The 23043-nt window shown below is 45.2% G+C and overlaps 1 protein-coding gene and 1 pseudogene across 1 annotated transcript in view; both read right to left on the bottom strand.

The window, feature by feature from the left end:
* The window catches only part of Myo1f (myosin IF), a 50519-nt gene that overhangs the window by 18754 nt on the left and 8722 nt on the right, over positions 1 to 23043 (bottom strand). Inside the window, 13 exon segments of the mRNA NM_001108076.2 lie at positions 56 to 223; positions 676 to 762; positions 3057 to 3143; positions 3256 to 3336; positions 6878 to 7074; positions 7224 to 7356; positions 9058 to 9192; positions 9352 to 9483; positions 11051 to 11140; positions 11227 to 11314; positions 12694 to 12788; positions 12878 to 12967; positions 13400 to 13537. Of these exon segments, the coding sequence (NP_001101546.1) occupies positions 56 to 223; positions 676 to 762; positions 3057 to 3143; positions 3256 to 3336; positions 6878 to 7074; positions 7224 to 7356; positions 9058 to 9192; positions 9352 to 9483; positions 11051 to 11140; positions 11227 to 11314; positions 12694 to 12788; positions 12878 to 12967; positions 13400 to 13537 (1521 nt within the window).
* Positions 1544 to 2089, bottom strand: LOC148004484 (barrier-to-autointegration factor pseudogene; annotated as a pseudogene).

The following is a 23043-nucleotide window of genomic DNA, read 5'->3' as shown; positions in this document are numbered from 1 at the left end:
TACCTGGATTGGGATTTATGAGGGGGCGCCCACTTAGAAGGGAGTTTGAACGTACCTTGCCTGCATAGTGATGGATGACGAAACCTGCGCTCCAGCTGTTGAAGTGCTCGTGGGTGCCCACTGCTGCTTGCAGCTTTTGTAGCAATGTCTGGTCCGCGCCACCACCCGTAGCGTGCATCGTGGCGCACACATCATCCAGTACGCTCATGATGCCTGGCGGGTTCTGAGGGGAGCAGAGGTCTGGCTCAGCCTGACTGGGGTCCTCCCTGATTGAGTCGGGGGCTGGGAGGGGACTCCTAAATACAAGCTCAAAATACGATTGTTTTTTTCCTCTTTCTTCTCCCCTTCCCTTTCTTTCTTTCCCCACCCTCCCATCTTTGTCTTTCCTCTCTTCTATCACTCCCGGTGTGCAGGGAATCCATTCCTCCTTTCCTTCCCCACATTGCTTGGAGGATATTACAACGACTCTGAAAATGTTTCCAATGGGAATGTTGAGTGAATAAAAGAAAGGCGAACGGGTGGGCAGAAGAATCGATGAATGGGGTGACTGGAAGGTATTCAAGCATGGGTGCTCCCCTTCCCCCAGGATATCATAAACCCTTTCCAGGCACACTGGTTTAGCTCTGGAGACCGGTGATGGTGATGTGTCCCTCCTAAAGTCAGCTTAGTCCTTACCAGCTTGTTTTCGATGAGGTCACACACAATTTTGTTGTTGAAGTATTCGATGGGGGTCCAGCGGATGCCCTCTTGCACATACTCCTCCTGGAGGGGGGGCAGTAAGACAGTGTGGAGCCTGCCCCTCCATTTCATCACTCTTCCTTGGAGGGTATCCCTGCCTCTGTTCCTGCTGACATACAGCCAGCAGGAGTTGTAAATAAATACCCTATTTGAGCTTTGGACTGTTTTTTCCCCTCCAATAAATTATTTTAATCCACTTTACATCCCAATCACAGTCTCCCTCTCTCCTCTTCTCCCAGCCCCACCCTTATAAATCCCTCCCACCATTTTTTTCTCCTCAGAGAAGAGGGAGCCTCTCTAGGGTACCACACCACGCTGTGTAATCCAGTAGGATTAGGCACTCCTATTCCTTTATTATATGTTTTGAGATAGGTCTCATGTAGCCCAGACTGCCCTGAACTCAATATGTAGCCAAGGCTGACCTTGGCCTCCTGTTGCCTCTACCTGCTGAGTCGTGGGATAGCAAGTGTGCACTGTCACACCTGTTTTATATGGTTCTGGGGATGGAACCCAGGATTTTGCATGTGGGAAGCAAGCCGCTCTACCCATTGAGCTACATCCCAAGCCTGGGCTCTTGTAAAATTTCTTTTCTTTTCAAGGTCACTAACTTTATTAATTTAAAAATCTTTTATAAAGACAGTGACTGTTTTTGCCAAAAAAGGAGCCAAAGGGCATCCAACAGATGGTGAGGGAGAAGGGGCAGTAATCTATTCAGGAAGGCCAGGAACTGCAGGAGGAGGGGAAGGGGAAGGCATGCAAGGGCAAGAAACCCAGAAAGGTTGAAATGCTAGGGGAGAGAACTCCCCAAAGACCCTGGAGTACATAGGAGGTGAGGGTGACAACAGCAATCTTTTCCTTCATGGACGACTGGGAGGCGCCCTGCCCTGCTGCAGACTCTGGAGACTATGCTGTGGCTGGGGGCTGCGGGGTCCCCAGAGAACATGACAAGAAGGCATCACACCATTCTCGAAGGCACCACAGTCCCAGGACTGCTGGGCATTGTGTCTTTCAGTCATTTTTGAAAGAGGTCTTCGTGTTTCTTTAGTACCAGAAACTGGTCAAGGACCACATACGCCTTGTCAAAGCCCCTTTCCTCCAGCTTCTTGCTCAGGACTTCACCAATCCTGGCCAGGCTCCCCACTGGCTTTTCCCCCATGGGCTCTGCCATGAAGTCTCGGTGCTTTTGGGAGGTTGTCATCTTGATCAGGCTTAACCCGATGGATATACTGGCCTGCACTAACAGGTGGCACATATAGCCAAGGCCCACCCTGAAGCTCTCCGGTGACCTTGGCTGGACAAGACACTGACCCTAAACTTTATTTTAAATCACTTTTTCATTGTCTTTGCTTTGTATGAGCACCTCCAAAATAAATTATTTGCCCCAATCCTTGCCTCAGGCTCTGCATTTAAGACAGGGGCAAAATCAAAGCAGATTTATTTTCTTTTTCAGATGCTGGGGTTGGAACATAGCGAGCCAGGCTACTCTACTGCTGAGCTGTACACTGGAGAGTTCTTGGCAGAGATCTCTGGGTTGTCTCCAGCTCTCTGCCAATGTGTCAAATAGTACCTGGTACAAAGCAGTTGTTCAAACAACTGTATTTTTTTCTACCTTTCTTTTTTGTTGTTCGTTTTTGCTCTTTAGTTCTTTCTTTCCTTTTCTTCTTCCTCTTTCTCCTCCTCCCTTTCCTCTTCTTCTCTCCTACCTATCCTCCTCCTCCTCCTTCTTTGAGATAGGGTCACTCTATGTAGCCCTGGCTGTCCTAGAACTATCTATGTAGATTAGGCTGGCCTCAAACTCACAGAGACCCTGCCTGCCTCTGCCTTCTGAGTGAGTGCTGGGAATAAGGTGTTTACTACTGTACCCAGCTCTATTTTTCTTTTTAAAATTGGATTCCCACTAGACACCTCTGCCTCAGCAGCAACTCCTGTGTTGTGATTACAGGCACGCACCACATGCTATTCCTGCTCTCTCCCCACTCCTCTCCCAGACTGGCCACAAACTCACTATGTGGTCAAGGAAGATCTTGAATTCCTGAGTGCTGGGATGACAGGCATGCATCACCACACTCAGTTTATGCAGCTGGTAATGGAACTCATGGCTTCATGCACACTAGGCAAGTATGCTCTACCAACTGAATGATAGTCCTAGCTTTCTTTTTCTCTTTATAAATTATATGTGATATTTTTGTTATAGTAATGGGAAACCGAATCTAACACAGCAAGCAGAGAGGTGGGAATAGATTTGTGTGTGGCCCTCAGTGTCTTTGAGAGCTTTATGCTTGAAGTTCTGTCTTCTGCCACTCGACTGCCCTACCCACCTGCTCTGCCTTCAGGGTGAGCTCAATAAAAATCTGTTGCAGCTTTTCATTGACGAAGTTGATGCAGAACTGTTCAAAGCCATTTTTCTGTGGAGGAAAGGAAAGGGCCTTTCTGTTAGTGGGCTATGCAATGTCTCTGACAAATACTGGGTGAACCAGGTGACAGACAGAACAGGGTGGGGAGGATCCAGAGTCAAACCTGGAAGATCTCAAAGCCGTAGATGTCAAGCACACCGATGCTGTATTCTTCCTGAGGCTTCTGCATAGCACGGTTGATAGCCTATGGGAAGGTAAAAATGGGGCCAGTGGACACATGACCAAATCCATGCCACTGGTCCATACACTGTTATGTTTTAAAACCTGATTTCCCCTAATTAGTGTGTGTGTGTGTGTGTGTGTGTGTGTGTACACATGTGTGTGCACTTGTGCACACATGTATGTGGAGACCAGAGGAGAGTACTAGGTGTCCTTTATCACTCTCTACATTATTCCTTTGAGGTAGCGTCTCTTCCTGAACCTGGAGCTAGGCTGTCAGTCAGCAGTCCCAGAGATCCTCCTGTCTCCACTCCCTCATAGTACGGGGGTTACAGTTAGATGAGGACGTGCTTGACTTGTTATGTGAATGCTGGGGTCTGAACTCAGTTTCTCATAGTTGTGCAGCAAGTACTATTTAGCCACTGAGTGACCTATCCATCCCCCTTGATGTATTTTTACATTTATTTAATTGTGTGTGTACAAACATGTGTGTGCAGTCCACTTTTATCACTTGTCCACTTCTATTATGTGCATTGTGGAGATAGAATTCAGGATGTCAGGCTTAGCACAAAATGCCTTTACCTGAGCCATCTTGTCAACCCCCATGATGTAGTTCTAGCTAAATTTGTGGCTCTTTCTTCTCTCAACAAATTCTCTCTAGTCTTTTAATCCCCATCTGAAAACCCAAGTATAGAAGTATCATAGTTCTTGACTTCAGAGTCAGATCTTCCCGCCGTGTTTCAATTTTCCCATCTCTAAAATTGAGTTGGACATATGGCTAGTGTCTGTACTCGTAACATTCATGAAGCTAAGGTAGGAGGATTGCCGTGAGTTCTGGGCTAGCCTGAGCTACAGCATTCATTCCTGGATAGGCTGGGATACAAAGCAGGATCTTGTCTTAAAATTAGATAACTGAAGGGCTGGAAAGATGGCTTAGTGGCTCTGAGTGCTTCCTGTTCTCTTCTAAAGGACACAGTTCCATACCCAGTACCCATGTCAGGTAGCTCACAACCATTGACCTGATAGCTCCAGGGAATCTGATGCGCCCTGTGGATCTCTGTGAGTACCTGCACATATGTGGCATACATTTACACAAAGCCAGCCTGGATTACTAGAGACCTTGCCTCACACAGACACAGGAAGACAGACAAATTTGTCAGAGCAAGTAGTAGGGGCTCGACATCTCGCTCAGTGGTAGGGCACTTTGTATAATATACAAATCCCTGGATTTCATCTCCACTATCACATAATTAATTAATTAAAGTGCTGTGGCTTTAGTTTCTGTAATTGGAAATGTTTGAACCAAGAAGAGTTCTGCTTTTCAGTTCTAAGAACATTCAATATTTTGAGTATCATATCCAAATTGTTTATTTGTTTGAGATAGGTCTCTCTGTGTAGCCCTGGCTGACCTGGAACTCACCATGTAAAACAGGCTGCCCTCGAACTTATAAAGACCTGCTTACTTCTGCCTCTTGAGTGACGGTGTTAAGGCATATGCCACCATGCTCAGCAAGATCAAAGTTTAAACATGAAATTTACTTGTATTTCATATATACTCCATGCACTACTTTTAGTGTATACTTTTTGTTTTAAAAATTCTATTTATTTTTATGTTACATATATGGGTATGTTGCCTACATGAACGAATGTCTATGAAGAATCCCCTAGAACTGGAGTTACAGATGGTTGTGTGCCACCACGTATGTGCTGGTTACTGAAACTGGGTCTTCTGCAAGAGCAGTACTTTCTCTTAATTGCTGAGCCCCTTACAGCTAGGTCTTAGCTGTGAGCCATGCATGGGGTCTGGAGTGGAATTTTCTACTTGTAGTTTCATGTTGGTGTTCAAAATTTGGAAGTTTGAAGTACTTTGCATTTGGGATTTTCAAATTAGGGATGTTCAACCTATCCCTTATAAAACCTACCTTCCTCCTTCTCTCCCTCCCTCCCCCCTCACTCCGTGTGTGTGTGTGTGTGTGTGTGTGTGTGTGTGTGTGTGTGTGTGTGTGTATACATGCATTTATAGTGTGGGAGATACAACCTGGGACTTCATAATTTTATCACTGAACAATACCTTCCATACGTATGAGGATTAAAAAAAATATATATATATAAAGAAGTCACTATACATAAAATACTGGGGAGATATTCAGCATATAATTTTGTGTGTGCTTGTGTTTGTGTATAGGTGTGTGTGTGTGTGTGTGTGTGTTTGTGTGTGTTCAGATGTAAATACACATACGCTTGAGTGCATGTGGAGTCCAGAGGGCAACCTTGGCTACTATTCCTCCTGTACTGTTTATCTTGTTCTTTTTGTTTTTAGTTTTTCTTTTGATGCAGGCTCTCTTTGTGGTCTAGAACTTTCTGAGTAGGTGAGACTGGCTAACAGGGATGCCTGTCTCTGCCTCCCCAGCACTAGGATTATAAAGTGCACCATGCCTAACTTAAATTTTTTTTGAAACTACATTTATTTATTTAAGTATGTGTGTTTAGGGTGTGTGTGTGTGTGTGTGTGTGTGTGTGTGTGTGTGTGTGTATTCATGTGTATGCACTTGCATGCCATAGTGTGCATGAGGAGGTCAGTAGACAATTTAAAGGAGTCTTTTCTGTCTTTTCATCATGTGGGTTCTGGGATTCACACTCAGGTCATCAGCCTTGGCAGACACTCCTTTATCCAGATTCATGTCTGGCTTTTAAACATGTAGGTGCTGGGCTGGCATGACGGCTCAGTGGATAAAGATGCTTGATGATAAGCCAAAGGATGTGTTTGATCTCAGGATTCATATATGTTGCAATATGCATACATACATGCACACAAAGTAAATAAATGTAATAAAAAATTAAATGTGGGTTCTGTTGATGGCACTCACATCCTCATGCTTGAAAAACAAGCACTTTATCAACTGAGGTCTTTCCCTAGACCCTACACACACACACACACACACACACACACACACACACACACACCCCAGATATAGTAGTACATGCTTTTATTTCCAGCAATCAGGAGGCAGGGGCAGGCCAATCTCTGTGAGTCTGAGGCTAACTTTGACCTACATAGAAAATTATTCCAGGTTGGGCTACATAGTGAGATCCTATTTCAAAATAATAATAAGTAAATGAAAAACCATAGGGTCATTTTATGCAGCTTAAAACGGCCTTGAACTCATAATCTTCCTGCTTCAGGCTCCTGAGTGCTGGGATTACAGGTGTGTATCAGCATGTCTGGCTCTACCAAATGTTAGTACTGTGATTATCACTGGCCCTGACATATAATGTTCCCTTCAACTCACTCCACCCAACCTCATAGTTATCTCTTTGTCTCCTTGACAACCATCATAGCTCTCAAGTGCACCCATCCAGTTCTATCTCCATTGCCATAATGGGACTGGGAGGGCTTCAATAATCCCTCCATTTGTAGGTTATCCAAGCTGGAAGGTCCACTTCACCTCCTCAGGAACTGGTGAGATGGATAAATAAGGCCTATATTCCCACTTGTTGGTTCAGATTCCATGGGCTTATTAAGCACCAGACATCTGGCAGACTTCCCAGCACTGGGTTCCACTCACCTCCACCAGGAAGTCGAAGAGGCGGGCATAGAGTCCCTTGGCCAGTGCATCACGAGTGTAGGCTGCCTGTTCCACATTGAGGGTCACATCAATGGACTCGCTTCGTCCACCCCATTTGCTGTCCATCTTACGGCTGGTCAGCTTCTCTTGCAGCCGCCCACTGTCTATGCCCAGCAGGTAGGCTGGGAAGGCTAGGACTGCCAGGCCAGAGCAAAAGGAAGCAGCTGGTCAGGCTCTCCAGACATAGGAGCTTCCCCAGTGACACCGACATGGTTCTCTTGGGATTTGAAGTGGGAAGAAGCAGTCCTTACACAGGAGCCTGATGCCCAACATCACCCACACTCACGGTCTACGCTCTCCACGCGGGCATAATTCCCTTCTTCACAGAAGCTGATGTTCCCCAGGTGCAAGATCCCTGCCACGAGCTGCAAGACAAGCTGCTGCACACTGGTCGGAATCCCAATGACTTGCATGGCGTTCTGTGGGCAAGAGAGGGACAGCTTATGCTACCAACTTTGGTCTCCACTGTGACTCCAGGATTAGATCCCTGGGCCCATGGCGTAGACTTAGGAAGACAAGGTGTTTGGCTGCCTGATCTTACTTTGTGTGTGCATGCTACGCATCTGTGCTCATGAATGCGTATGGCAGGCGGAGGTCAATTCCTCAGGTGCCATCTACCTTGTTTTTCTCATTTGATTGGAGCTTGATAAGTAGGCTAGGCTACCTGGCTAGTGAACCCCAGTGCTGGGGTTACAAGCAGGTACTATCTTCTCTGGATTTTTAAGTTTTAAAATAAGTGCTGAGGATTGAACTTGCATGGTGTACTGGCTGGTTTTCTGTGTCACAAGCTGGAGTTCTCACTGAGAAAGGAGCCTCCCTTCAGGAAATGCCTTCATGAGACCCAGCTGTAAGGCATTTTCTCAACTAGTGATCAAGAGGGGAGGACCCAGCCCATTGTGCCAACCCTGGGCTGGTGGTCTTGGCTTCTATAAGAGAGCACAATGAGTAAGCCAGAGGAAGTAAGCCAATAAGTAACATGTTTCCATGGCCTCTGCATCAGCTCCTGCTTCCTGACCTGCTTGAGTTCCAGTTCTGACTTCCTTTGGAGATGAACAGCAATGTGGAAGTGTAAGCTGAATAAACCCTTTCCTCCCCAACTTGCTTCTTGGTCATGAATAGAAACCCTGACTAAGGGGTTGGGGATTTAGCTCAGTGGTAGAGCGCTTGCCTAGGAAGTGCAAAGGCCCTGGGTTCGGTCCCCAGCTCCGGAAAAAAAAAAAAAAAAAGAAACCCTGACTAAGACACATGGCAAGTAATTTACTGACTGACACATCTCCCTAACTGCCTGATTGTCCTTGTGTGTGTATATGTGTGGTATATATATGCATTGGTATATGTTGGTGTATACATGCATGTGTATGAGTACACATGTACATGTGAATTCGAGTTTATTTGGAGGTCAGAGATTTACACTGGGTATGTTTCTTTATCGTTCTCCAGGTTCAAAAAATTTGTGAGAGAGACATCCGTGTGTGTGTGTGTGTGTGTGTGTGTGTGTGTGTGTGTGTGTATTCATGACCTCGTGGGACTGGAGGTCAGAGAACAATCTGCAGTTCTCTATTCTCGTTTTTCCTCTTTGTTTGAGACAAACTCTCTTTGCTGTTGCATAAGCTAGCTTAGCTGCTGGACATTCTCCTATCTCACTGTCTTATTCTCCATGTAAGCACTGGGATTACACACACTTGGGCTGCCGCCTCCTGCTTTTATGTGGATTCAAGAAATCCAAACTCAGGTCACCAGGCTTGCATTCCAAGCGCTTTCTTATCTGAATCTTCTCCCCAGCGTTCCACCTTATTTCTGACACAGTTTCTTACCAGTCCTAAAGCTAAGTGATTTGGCCAGACCAGATGGTCAGGGAATCCCAGGGTTTGCTGCCTGTTTTATGCTGCCCCAGTGCTGGGATATAAGCACGTGCTGCCATACCCACCTTTTAAATGTGACTTTTGGGGATTGAACTCTGGTCCTTATGCTGGTACAGCAGGCACTTTACCCACTGAGCCATCCCTTGGCTCCATGATCTGCTGTATAACCTTGGATACGTGCCTGCGTCTTTCTGTGCCTCTGTTTCCTTATTTGTAATATGAAAAGGTTCCCTGGGGGCTGGAGTGGTTGGTGCTCACCAGGGTCTCGTTGAAGTCACTCCGGTCATCAGTGCCTTCCACCTTGTAGGTGTCTGATTGGTTGAGGTAGTAATAGTAGTCTGGTGTCATGAGTCCTAGGTTCTGCTGCTGCTCCTGGGAGGCCCCTTCCAGAAGCTGGAGGGTGTCAGAAGGTCATGTATCTGGCCCAGCCTGGTGCAACCATTGTGGTTACCTTACCCTCCCACCCGTTGCCCTTTCCATGTTCTCTTCCCCCATTCCTGGGATCCAGATGGTCTCCCACTGCCCCCAGTCCCATAGACCTCTCCCATGCACCTGATAGTAGATGTGGAAATTCCTCTCATTCTCATTTTGCATGACCACACGAGACTTTTCCAGCAAGAAATTGGAGATCTTGCCTCCATCTGGTTCTCCACCTCGGCTGAACTGGATCTCAAAGTACTTGCCCTGAATCCCAGAGAACCACATTAGCACATCCCTGACTCCCAGGTGTATATATGGGGTGGTAAAGTTTACGATCTCATGAGCCTGACCTCTTTTCCCTTCTTCTTCTTAGGATCTGGACTTGCCTTTCTCTTGCCTCCACTCACTTACTTTTAAATTACATTGTGTGTGTGTGTGTGAGTGAGTGTGTGAGTGTGTGTGTGTGTATGTGTGTGTGTGTGTCCTGTGACACGGTGACTATGTGGTCGTTTGAGGACAACTTGTGGGAGTTAGTTCTTTATCATGTAAGTCCTGAGGATTGAACTTAGATCCTCAGGCTTGGTGGCAAGCACCTACTGAGCCATCTTGCTGATCATCCACTTACATAGTGACTAAGCTTGCTCATTTCATCAGAGTCTTTCCTCTAGATTGCACAGACTATATGGGGCCAGGATCCCTAACATATCTATCTCCTTTGACTCTAAGCCCCTGCCAATTGCACTTACCTTTGTGCTCACCTCAAGTTCCCCCAACACATTTCAGAAGTTTCTACATCTCTTTGGTGTGTTTATACATGGATGTGTGCATGAGAAGGTGCATGCTTGTGTAGGTGAATGTGAATATGTGTGGGTTTGGAGGCCAGACATTAACAGTAGGTGTCTTCCTCATCTGTTCTCACCTTATACATCAAGGAAAGAACTCTTGAATCCAAAGCTTGATGATTCGACTAGTTTTAGCTAACCACTATGCTCCAGGAATCTCCTGCCTCCACTTCTCATGTGCTGGGGATCTGAACTCAGGTCCTCCTCACACTCTTAAATGCTGAGCCTGTACACCAGCCCCTCCACTTTATTTCTTGAGACAGGATCTCTCAATCAATCTAGAGCTCATTGATTGGCTAGACTGAATGACCAAAGTATTTCTCTGGATCCTCCTGTCTGTAGTTCCTAGTGTCACAGGTGTGTACTATCATATCCAGCTTTTATATGGATGTTGGGGATTAAATTCAGATTTTGCTTGAGTGGCCCCAGATTCAGTAAGAGACTTTGTCTCAAAAAATAAAACAGAAGGGCTGTAGCTATAGTTCAGGAGTAAACAGCACTGCTCTTTCAGAGGACTGGGTTCTATGCCCAGCACCCCCATGTCTGCTCACAACCATCTTGCTACTCTAGTTCCAGGGGTTCTAATGCCATCTTCTGGTCTCCAAGTGCACCATGCACTTACATGGTACACAGACATACATTCAAAATATTAATACATACAATATAAATACTAATGAAATAAAAAAAATAGTAATGTTATGAGCTATTGAGGAAGATACTCAATGTCGACCAATGTTGACCTTTGGCACCCACATGATTGCATGCAAATGTGCATGTGCACACACTAAGTGTGCATCTACACATGCATGCACCCACACACAAAAAGAAACATGGAGGCTAGGAAGATGACTGAAGTACTTGCCATACACGTGTGTGTGTGTGTGTGCATGTATGGTTTGTGTGCGTGTGTGTATACTTGTGTGTATGGATGTGCACTTGTGTGTGTGTGTAGAGACAGCAAGTGCTCATTTGAGGTTATAGTGACTCACAAAGCGGCTGGAATTGTTGTTGCGCACAGTCTTGGCATTGCCGAAAGCTTCAAGCAGTGGGTTTGACTGTAGGATTATGTCTTTGACGTGCTAGGGGTAGAGCGAGGTAGAAACAGGTCAGTCTGGGTCAGATGGATATAAATGAAGACCCACATCTCCTTCCATTTTTGTCTTACCTGGACCTTGTCTCCCCCACCAGACACCTTGGAGATGTAGCCCATGATGTATTTAGCAGCCACTGTCTTCCCAGCTCCACTCTCCCCGCTGGAGGAGGTGGGAGGAAGAAAAGGTTAGTGGGCAGGAATATCGAAAAGACTTTTTCTAATGCCTAGTTATTCATTAATTCACGCATTTATTCATTCTTTTATCAAGCACCCACAGTGTTCCAGCCCCTACTCTAGGTTCCTGAGATTCAAAAATGATCAAGAAAGATTGAAAAAGTAAGTCCCTGCCCCAGGGGATGGAGAGATGGCTTAGTGGCTAAGAGCACTTGTTAACACTTGCAGAAGAGCTGCAAAGGTTTGCTTTCCAACACCTACATGGTGGTAATAACCACTTGTAATTCCAGTTCCAAGTGATTTAACACCCTCCTCTGGCCTCTGAGAGCACCAGGCATGGATGTTGAGCTCGAATACGCATGTAGGCAAAACATGCACACACTTAAAACAAAAATAGTAAATTTTAAAAATTAAAAAAAAAAAAAACCAAAAACCTCTCTCTCTAGTGAGATGGCTCAGTGTGTAAAGGCTCTTGCTGACAAGCTGAATTTGGTGGAAGCAGAGACCCGATTTCTAAAAGTCCACTTTCACGCTTGCACTGTGGCATGTGGCACCCCTAATAAATTTAAATAAGTAAGTAGATATAATTTTAATGTCCTTGGGCTGGGAAGATGGCTCAGTACCTGTTGCCAAGCCTGAAGACCTGAGTTCAATTCCTGATGGTGGGAGGAGAGAATTGACTCTTGACTTCTCCATGCACACCTTGGAATGCATGCACCCCCTATATGTGTGTGTGTGTGTGTGTGTGTGTATGTGTGTGAATATATGTATAATAAAAAAATATAATTTAAAAGTCATACCCTCACACTTATTTATTTTACATGTTTGTACATGTATGAGGGTGGCATATGTGTTGGTGGTGTATGTACATGTGTATGTACACATGTGCCTATATGCAGAGATTGGAGGAGGACATCTCGCATGCTGTTCTATTACTCTGCCTTATTCCCTCGAGACAGGGTTTCTCACTGATTCAGGAGCTAGAGTCGTGGCCATCAAACCCCAGCAACATGCCTATCTTAGTCCCCCCGCCCCAATGCTGGAGTTACAGGTTTGTGTGTTCATACCCAGCTTTTTATCTAAGTTCTGGGAATTCGAACTCGGGTTCTCATTCTTGAACAGCAATCACTCTTACCTGTTGAGCTATCTCCTCCATCCTGGAGCTTATATGTAGGAGGAGCCAAATGGGAAATAATAAAACGAATAAATGTATCAGGAGCCAAGAGATGTAAGGAAAGTAGAACAGAGCAATAGGGACACAGGGACAGCACTGCATGGTTACAAGTTTATGACAAACCACCCTTGGTGGTCATGTTTGAGGACATGCCTGGAGAGAATGTTCCAGAATCCCTCACCCTGCTGTACCTGATAATGACACACTGGTTCTCACAGTCGATCAGCATATTCCGGTACATGTTGTCGGTGAGGGCATAGATGTGCGGGGGATTCTCATATTGGGCCTGGTGCGGGAGGTCAGGACTCAGCTCAGAGCTTTGCGGCTTGCAGGGTGGGTATGGGAATACTTCCACCCATCCAACCCTGGACTCACCGCACCCTGATAGAGGTCAATTTCCCGGTCAGTGAAGTAGGGCATCTGCTTGAAGGGGTTTACAGAGATTAGCACTGAACCAATATATGTCTTAAGAGGTAGTTAAGAACCATATAGTATCTTGTTTTGCTTTTCAAACACTTCTTACCACTTATTCTATCCTGACAATACCCTACTTTGCTTGGAGAGAGAGATGAGATGCCTGAATGCACCTTGAGTCTCTCACAAAATGATGGCTGGATCCAGAAATAGGGGAATGGGTAGTGTAGTGGTTTAGCTCTCAAAAGGCAGGGGTACTATGGCAGCCATGGCATTTCAAACCATAGCACTATGGTTACTTGACGTATATCCTTCAGTCTGCCCATCCTTGCTCCATCTATTCATCTTCCCCTCCAACCCTAGGCTGGGCTTTCTTTGGCCCCTCTGCACTGTCACTCCTTTGGCATCCTTCCCTGCCCCAGTACTTCGTCCTGACTATGACTGCCCAGTCACCCTCTTGTGCCCCTGCACTGCTCGGGATACGAAGATGTAGTCATCCATGAAGCGCTTGCGGAGGTTGCTCACGATGGCGTCCTCAGTGATCTGGGGCAGCAGCACCATGTCATCCACACCACTCTGCTTCACATTGTGACTCTGCCAGTGAAAGCGCTCCTTGCTGCCCTGGGAAGGAGGGTGGTGGAATAGGGATGAGCCCTTGAAGGGGAGCACGGTTGGGCATCTTATTTACCTTCACCCCCAGCTTCTGAATCGCTCTTCCTCCGTTACCCCAGTAATAGCTAGCATTTTTGTTTATTTGGTTTTGTTTTTTTGAGACAGGGTTTCTCTGTATATCTTTGCTGTCCTGGAACTCTCTCTGTAGATCAATCTAGCCTCCAATTCAGGGATTCACCTGCCTCTGCCTCCTGAGTGCTGGTATTAAAGGCTTGTGTCACCACTGTTTGGCAGTAATAACTAGTTTTGTCAACCTGACATGATTTAGAATAACCTGAGAAGAGTCTCAGTAATGGACTTCTAGGTCGGTTTGGCCTGTGGCATGTCTGTGTGAAATTATCTTGATTACCTTAATTAAAGTGGGTAGACTTGTTCTTGTTCCCAGCCATATGCCAGCCCTTCACTTGGGAATTCTAGGCTAGCATTACACCAGTCCTTGTAGAGAGAGGATTGGGTACAAGTAAGTATGCATATTAGTCTCTGTCTCTGTTCCCCCTACCCCCACCCCCATTTCCCCTCTTATCTTACTAGGTAGCCCTTACTAGCCTGACTTTCACTATGTGAACTAGGCTAGTCTCTAACTCAATAGCAATTAGCCTGCTTCTGCCTCCCAAATACTGGGCTTAAAAGTGTGTCCTCCTACACTGGGCTATCTCTCTCTGCTCTTGACTGTGGATGTGATCTAACTAGCTGCTTCAGTTCCCTGCTTCTAACTTCCCCACAATGATGGACTGTAGCCTAGAACTGTGTAATAAGCTCTTTGTCCTTACAAAGTTGTTTTTCTCAGGATATTTTATCACAGAAAAGAAACCTGTTTCTTCCTCCTCTCCTGGGAACACCCTGGGGGTGAATTAAGGCCCCTAAAGGCTTCCTGTCCAAAGCAATATGCATTCCTGAAACTTCTCTTTTGGCTCATCTTTCCATCCATACCTTCACCTTGTAGCTTCCTGCCACAGAGGATAGCATCATCCTATTGCTATGGCTTCCCACCATTAAATCTCCCTGAGCTGTGTTGCAAAATAAGCCTCTCTACATTTGCATTGTTTCTTTCCGTTAGGAGGGTATGCCACAGTGATATAAAGCTAATTCCCTAATATGACCAATCTGGTCCTATCTCTGTCAGAAAACCTGTACATGGTTTTCTGTTACACCCCTATTCATCAAGCTTACAAATAACTGGTTTGTTTTGAGACAGAGACTCATGTATATCACACTGGGCTTGAACTCAGGATGTAGTATGATCTTTCTGCTTCTCTCTATTCCCGACTATGGAAATGATGTAACTGTCTGTGTTTGAATGACAGATGTCTGCCATTGGGAGCACTGCATAAAGGTCCTTGTGCCCACAGATGTCCAGGGAGGCCAGGAATGTTTCACACACAGGATTATTATTCCAACGGGAAAGATGAAATACCCATTCTTCTACCCAGAAAGCAGGGAATTGGTAGTGATTAATAGTCTGATGATTTGTGTTGAGCCAGACCACCCTACAATCAGGACCGGAGAGGCTCAATAACATTTACAGCCAGAGGCTCTCCCAAGTTCCCATAACCAGGACCAGAGGTAGCTAATAGCCCAAATGACTTCTGTGCTATCTGAATGATGGAGACCAGGCCAGAGACTTCCCTAGACCCTTAAGCTAGCACAGGTAGCTTATCTCTAGAACCTATCTTCTTGAAAGAAATGACATGTACCCTAAGTCAAGTTTCAATGTAATTATAGTCCTTGTGCACTGGGAATTGTGTTATACCAAGAAACTTTCCCCCCAACTTGTATTGTGTTTTAAATATGTTAACAATGAACCACTTGTGATTAGATTCTTTAGAACTCTGTTTTTTTTTTTTTTTCAAGACTGTGTTTCTTTGTGTAGCTTTGTCTGTCCTCGAATTATCTTTGTAGGCCAGGCTGGCTTCAAACTCATAGAGATTGATCTGCCTCTCCCTCTGGGGTGTTGGGATCAAAGGTATGCCCTACCACTGCCCAGCTAGAAGTCTCAATCCTCCTCGATGAAGTTGCTTAACCAAGTTTTCATTCTCATCTCTTCACAATTTGCTTCTCTACCTGAGACATCCTCAGTGAGCCATCAGGTCAAGTTTATGACGTGCTGGAGATCAAACCAAGGACTTTGGGCATGCGGCAAGAACTGGTCTAGCTGAGTTACATTTTCAGCTCCTTGAGTGATCCTTCCTCATGTGACATGCTTGTAATCCCAGCACTTAGGAGGTTAGAGTTATGAGGACTTCAGTGAGTTTGATGCCAGCTTGACCTACATAGTGAGTTTCAGACCAGCTGGGGACATATAGTGAGATTCTGACTCTAAAAAGAATGACTGTATTGCTCAGTGGGTAAAGATAGTTGCTGCTGAGCCCGATAACCTGACCCACACGATAGGAAGGAACCAACTCCTGGTTCTCTGTCCTCTACATGTGTACAGTATCATGTGCACATTTGCCCAACCAATCAATGTAATTAGAATTGCATATATTTGTATAAATTATAGTATAGATCATCAGCTTCAGCCATGTCTCAGGTTCACAGCCTGAACAATGAAGGTTGAATCCTTTGCTTTGACATATATCCTTATGGGATGACATCCTGACTAAACTTATCTCCATTCGTTCACTCAGTCCCTCTTTCCTTCCTTCCTTCCGTCCTTCCTTCCAGTGAGCCCTCACACCTTGTAGACTAGTTTGGTCTGAATCTCACTATGAAGCAAAGGATGGTTTTGAGCTTCAGCAATTTCTGCCTTTACGTCAAGCATTGGGATAACAGGAGTGCATGGCCATATGTGGTATGAGCAGTGCTGCGGATGCAATCCAGGGCTTTGTGCATGCTCAGTAAGTACCTTCCAGCTCCTTTCCCATCTCCCATTCTCTCCTTCCTGACCATCACACAATGAGCAGCCTCTACTGCAAGCTCCCAGTGCTATGGCATGCTGATTTTCCTCAAGTCCAAAGCAATGGGTCCTGCTGAACCCAGGAATCAATCTTTGCTGTATTGTCTGTGTCCCATATTTTGTCACAGTGAGGAAAAAGCTAGTGAAAGAAGGACATTTAGGGGTGGGGAAGCAAAGGAAGCATGGCGGTTTGAATGAGATGTCCCCAACAGTCTCAGTCTTTTGAATACTTTGGTCCCCAAAATGCTTGATCACTATTGGACACTAATAGTGGTAGTACTCTTTGGGTAATTTGTCAGGTGTGGCCTTTATGCAGGAAGTACATCGCTGTAGGCAGGCTTTGAGAGTTCAAAGACTCATGTCATTTCCAGTTAGGTCTCTGCTTCCTGCTTGAGGTTTGAGATGTGAGAACTTATATTCTAAAGTTCAGTCACCATGTCTTCCTGCTCCTAGGATTCCCCACTCTGATGGTGATGGGCTCTTATCCCTCTGGAACCATAAGCCCCAAATAAACCTGTCTTAATTACTTTCCTGTTGCTGTAACAAAATACCGCGACCAAGTCTTTATAAAAGAAAGTGTTTAATTCCACTTACAGTTCCAGAGGGTTAGAGTCTACGGTGGCAGAGCAAAGTCACAGTGATAGGAACAAGCTGAGAGCTTACATCCTGATCCACAATTAGTAGGCAAAGAGGAAGAGAGGACACACTGGGAATGGTGGGAGTTTTGAAACCTCAAAGCCTGCTCCCCAGTGACATACTCCTCCAAGCTGGCCACACCTCTCAAACTGCCCAAACCATCCCATCAGCTGGGACTAACACCTCAAACTAGCTTATTCACACAGATGAGCCAATGGGACCTTGCTTATTCAAACCACCACTTCCTTCTTTAGGTCACCTTGGTCACTGTGTCTTATCACAGCAATAGAAAAGTAACTAACACAGAAAATACGATAAGAGGCATGATAAGAGAGGGGGCATGGATGGACACTACTGAAAGGGGGATAGTCTGGGGATTCTCTGTGTATAAAGGGCGATTATGTGCTCAGGGGGCAAAAAGGCTGGGACATAGAGGTAAGTAAGGATTAACACCTTCAGGAGTTCTGAACCAGGGCATGGTATCCCTTGTGGCATACCCTTTGGGGTAGCAGAATTTTGTTTTTAATCCATGCTGGGCATGGAACACAGAGCCTTGTGCACATTAGGCAAGTGGTCTACTACTGAGTTACACCCACAGCCTGTGTGGTTATTTTTGGTTGTCTTAGAGATAGGGATGTAGCTGACATTTTTAGTGGGTGGGTACACAACTAATTAGAGCTGGGAGATGGGAAACTGACTCACTATGTAGACAAGGCTAACTCACAGAGATCTCCTGGCTCTACCTCTGAGTTAAGGATTAACGTCATTGTCACCACTCTTGGCTCAACAAAAATATTTTATGTATAAAGAGAAAATCAATACCAGCTGAGTATCTTTAATCAAAATGTTAGGAATCTGAAGTGCTTCAAGTTTTTTAATTTTAAACAACAACCCAATCAACCAAAGAACAAAACCAAAAACCAAACCAAACCAACATAAAACAAAACTCAAAACTCACCACCACTACCAAAAAAAAAAAAAAAAAACACCAAACAGCAAACACATTTTGGAATCCAAGATTGGTGTCTCCCAGTGCTCGGGAGACTAAGGTAAGATTGCCGTGGGCTTGAGGACAGCCTGAGCTGCAAAATGAGACTCTGTCTTAAACAAAACAAAACAAATTAAAAAAAAAAGGCTGAAGAGATGGGTTGGAAGTTAAGAGCACTTGTTCCAAAATGATGAGTACTAGAGTTAGTTTTACTATGTAATAAGCTGGGCATCCCTGAAAAAGCCTGTAACCCAACTCCAAATGGTGCAAGACTGGAGACAGGAGGATTGCTGGAGTTTGGAGCCTTCAGCCTAGCAAGAGGTTCAGGAAAAGACTCTGCCTCAGAAGACTAAATAGAACATGATGGAAGAGGGTTCTGCCACCCTCTTCAGCCTCTTCTGATCTTCTAGTGCAAGCATGTATAGAGGTTTCTGTGTGTGCACACACCTACACATACATTTACACAGACAAAATAAATGAATACACACATCTTTTACCCCCCCACCCCGTCTGGAATGTGATTCATTTAGTAGAGCAGTTGCCTAGCATGCACAAAGCTCTGGGCTCCATCCCCAGCACTGCCTAACATTGCTACACCTCTCCTTCCAGCACTCAAGAAGTAGAGGCAGGAGAATTAGTTCATCCATCCTGAGTGATAAGTGATTATTACATTTAGGTTAGCTGGGGATAAGTGGAATATTTATACATATATCATGAGATATTCTGGGACTAGGACTCAAGTTTCAAAAGGAAATTCACTAATGTTTCCTTTATAGCTATACATAGCCAGAGGTCATTTTAGTTACTAAACTGCTTTGGGCCTAGGGTTGGACATTTATTCACTGTGATGTGCAACTGGAGACCACACAAGGCACCTGGAGAGGAAACACATCCTGTATCAGTCAGCAGTGCTCGCTCCCAGTCCCAGTGAGTGCTGCTTCACTGCTCAAGGGACTTTGTCGCAGAGACAGTGCTGGCTCGGTTGTCGGGTGTTTGGCAGAGCTCGAAGGTCATTTTATACATCCTATTTAGTGTGTGTGACGTGAGGTCAGGTGTTGAACCGGGTGCCGTGACACATGTGTGCCTGTAATCCCATAACTCTGTGGCCTCCTGCTTGGAAATCAGAGAACCTGTCTGTAGCCTGTGTTGTAAAACATTCATCCTCAGAAAGGGATGACTGAGACTGCTACTTCTGCCGCAGGACCTTGATTTACCCTCCTCAGAGTCCCTGCCATGTTGTCCATCTCTGAACTCTCCTCAGAGCCCGGGCTACACTTTTGTGATTCAGTCTGTCTGTCCATGGTGTCAATAACTTTTAATAAAACCCTTACCCCCAATAATCCGTCTCAGTGTTCCTCTTGAGCTTTCATCTCTGCTTTACAGGTGGACACATCTGGTGGCTTCACTTCATTTTGAGACCACTAGTGTCACCACTTGATTTGCAGATACATATTTTAGCATTCATAACTTTCCCCACTGCATTACAGGGGATTACATGAATTCATTTTCCTTTCTTCCATACTGTTCTTTCCCTATTCTTTCATTCTTGCTGAAACAGGGGATAGAACCCAGGGCCTCACACTTGAATGCTAAGTAGGCATTCTACTCCTGAGCCAACCCCAGCCTCTCACTTGAAGTTTCTAGATATGGCTTCACCCCCCCTCCCCCTCCCCCCCCCCCCCGCCCTCTGCCTCTTACTGGGGAATTCTAGGCAGAGGCTCCACCCCTGAGCCACATCCCTAGCACCTCACTGGGAGATTTTAGGCAGGAGTTCCAGCCCTGAGCCATGTCCCAGCCCCTCATTGGGGGATTCTAGGCAGGGATTCTACTCCTGAGCCATGCCCCAGTCCCTTACTGGGGAAGTCTAGGTGGAGGTTTCATTCCTGAGTCACATCACCCTTTACTAGAGGACTGTAGGTATTCTGATCCTTGCCCTGGCCTTCCATGGTGGGTTCTATACTTGCCTTTATGTGTACAGGACCCTGGGATCTTCCCTGGCATTGCAAAAAAGAGAGTGCCAGGTACGACGCAACAGGCTCTCTACATGAAGGGGACAGGGCAAGGGGAGAAGTTCATGGAATGCCACAATGTGCAGCTGTTAAAGGTAACATATACCTGGAGATGCTAAGAAAGAGCTGCCTGGGAAGTCGAAGTACCTGGGTGGGATGCTTCTGTATTGGGAGCTGCAAGGAATTTTGGGCCATCTGAGCTACTGAAAATTGACTGCACTCTGAGAATGACCCCAGGGAGGTTTTTGGCAAGATCCTGGTCTGAAATCATAGTATAGAAGGACTATTAGAACTCACCATCAGCCAGTCTGGATGAGAAGAGGAAGGGCAGAGGCTGGGGAGAGAGGTCGGGTCACAGTAGTGGGTGCTTCCTGTTTGCAAGACAGGAAGACCAGAGTGTCGATGAGGACAGACCATGTAAATTAGGGGTGGAGTCATTTATGAATTTGGTATGATATGAAAAGATGAATCTGCCATTCTCTGAGCTGATGTTTGAGGTGCTGGAGTATGGACAGGCAGACTGTGTAAATGGTTGATGGGACAGAAGTGAATTCCAGCTCTGTAGCATGCCAGGGAAGGACTTTTGTTTGGTGACCACAGGAAATGACAATAGCAGCCATGGCTAGCTTCCAAACATTCATACACTGCATAGGTAAATTTCTTGTTTGGGCATAAGGTCTTCCTCAGACGTTTGAACTCGCCTGCAATTGGCGACGTATTCCAGGCTGGTCTTGAACTACCGATTCTTCTGCTTCACCATCCTGAGTACCATAATGTTTGACTAACTTTTCAGTGCCAGTACTGGAATCCTGAGACTTACATATACTAGTTGTTTTACCTTTTTTTTTAAAAAAAAGATTTATTTATTATATATAAGTACACTGTTGCTGTCTTCAAACACACCATAAGAGGGCATCAGATCTCATTACAGAGGTTGTGAGCCACCATGTGGTTGTTGGGATTTGAACTCAGGACCTCTGGAAGAGCAGTTAGTGCTCTTAACCACGGAGCTATCTCTCCAGCCCTAGTTGTTCTATCATTATGTTTCGCTTCCAGTCCTTACTAAACTTTTTGTTTTGTATTTTTCATTTTTTACAATTCTTATTTATTACTACTGTATGTATATGAGCATGGTATGAGTGGGTGTGCCGGTGTGAAGGCTAGAGGAGAACACTGTGAAGTCACTTCTCTTCATCCACCTTTCTGGGTTCTGGAGATTGAGCTTGGATAACTAGGGTTGCTCAAAAGTGCCTTTACCCACTGAGCCATCCATCTTGCTTGCCATTATTTTTCTTAAGGGCACTTTATGCACTTAATCCCAGCACTCCAAAGGCAGAGGGAAATGGATTACTGTTGGTTTAAGGACAGCCTGAACTACATAGTGAGGTTTAGGTCAGGAAAGATTATCATAGACAGAATATATATGTATAATATGCACATATACATCATATACATGGTATATACATATTACATATATACATTGCAATATATGTGTGTATACATGTATGCATATATATGTATGTATATTACACACACACACACACACACACACACGTGTGTAAAGGCAAGCATAGAACCCATCAGGGCAGACCCTGGGACAAGGATCATAATATCTGTAATCCCCTAGTAAAGGGTGATGAGGCAGAGTCATACAGTTCAGGCCAGCCTCAAACATGTTATGTAGCTAAGGATGACCTTGAGATTCTGATCTACTGTTTTGCTTCCCCAGTGTGGGAGGACATATGTGCATCATCACACCTCACACCCATTACTTAGGGTTTGTGGAGTGCTAGGGCTCAAACCCAGGACTTCATGCGTACTAGGCAAGCTCTCTACCAACTGACCTACATACTATTGACTAAGTCATGATGTACATGACTACACTTTTAAAAATACTGTATGTATGTATGTATGTATGTATGTATGTATGTATGCATGCATGTATGTATATACAAATGTGTATGTATAAGTGTGTGACTGTGTGGGGGTGTGGGGTGTAGGTGTTGGCACTTGTGTACATGTAAAAGCCAGAAGAGGGTGTTAGCAGGTTGGAGCTTTAGGACCTGGAGATAACAGACAGGATGTGGATGCTGAGCCCTTAACCTTTATCCTCATTATAGAGCATCAGTGCTCTTTATTGCTGAGCCATTGCTCTAGTCCTGTGACCAGGATTTTAAAGTGGATTACTTCAACTCTTCATTTCAACACACAGATACTATTATTAGGTCCATTTTCAGAAGAAAAAACTATGGTGCCTCAAGGTTGGAGGCTGCAGGGCCAGCTATGGTTGACACTTCTAGCCTTTAAAGCTGGGTTCCTCTTTCTGTTTTTTTTTCTCCTCTTTCCTCAGATTGCTCAGTGGCTTCTGTCTTTTCAATCTCATGACATTCACTCACTGTCTGTCCTGCCTTCAACATCCAAGCTCCTCCAGTTGCTCTCTGCTCTGCTGTGTCATAAAAATCATCAGTGTATTCCTAGGTGTACTCCTTGCTACTTGTGAGGGGAAGGCAGGATCTTGGGGATGTTGCTTGCTTGGCAGAGTGTTTATCTAGCTTGCATGAAGCCCTGGATTCCATCTCCAGCACAACATAAACTGGGTGTAGTGGTATACATCTTGAATCCAATTATTCAGTGGGTAGAGGGAAGAAAATCCAGGAGTTCAAGAATGCACTCAGTTGGATACTAGCCTACATGAGAGCTTGTCTCAAACTAGCTATGGGGATATGGTCGTGCAGTCAGCCCTTAAGATCACTGACTGCTCTTCAGGGGACCTGATTTGGTTCCCAGCACATACTTGGTGGCTCACAACTGACTGTAACTCCAGTTTCAGGGAATCTGATGTCCTCTTTTGGCCTCCTCGGGCCCTGCATGCATATGGTACATAGACATACATGCAGACAAAACACGCATAAAATAAAAATAGATA

This window comes from Rattus norvegicus, chromosome 7, assembly GCF_021556685.1.
Source record: "Rattus norvegicus strain SHRSP/BbbUtx chromosome 7, alternate assembly SHRSP_T2T, whole genome shotgun sequence".
Taxonomy (NCBI): domain Eukaryota; kingdom Metazoa; phylum Chordata; class Mammalia; order Rodentia; family Muridae; genus Rattus; species Rattus norvegicus.
This window is presented reverse-complemented; position numbering and strand designations above follow the sequence as displayed.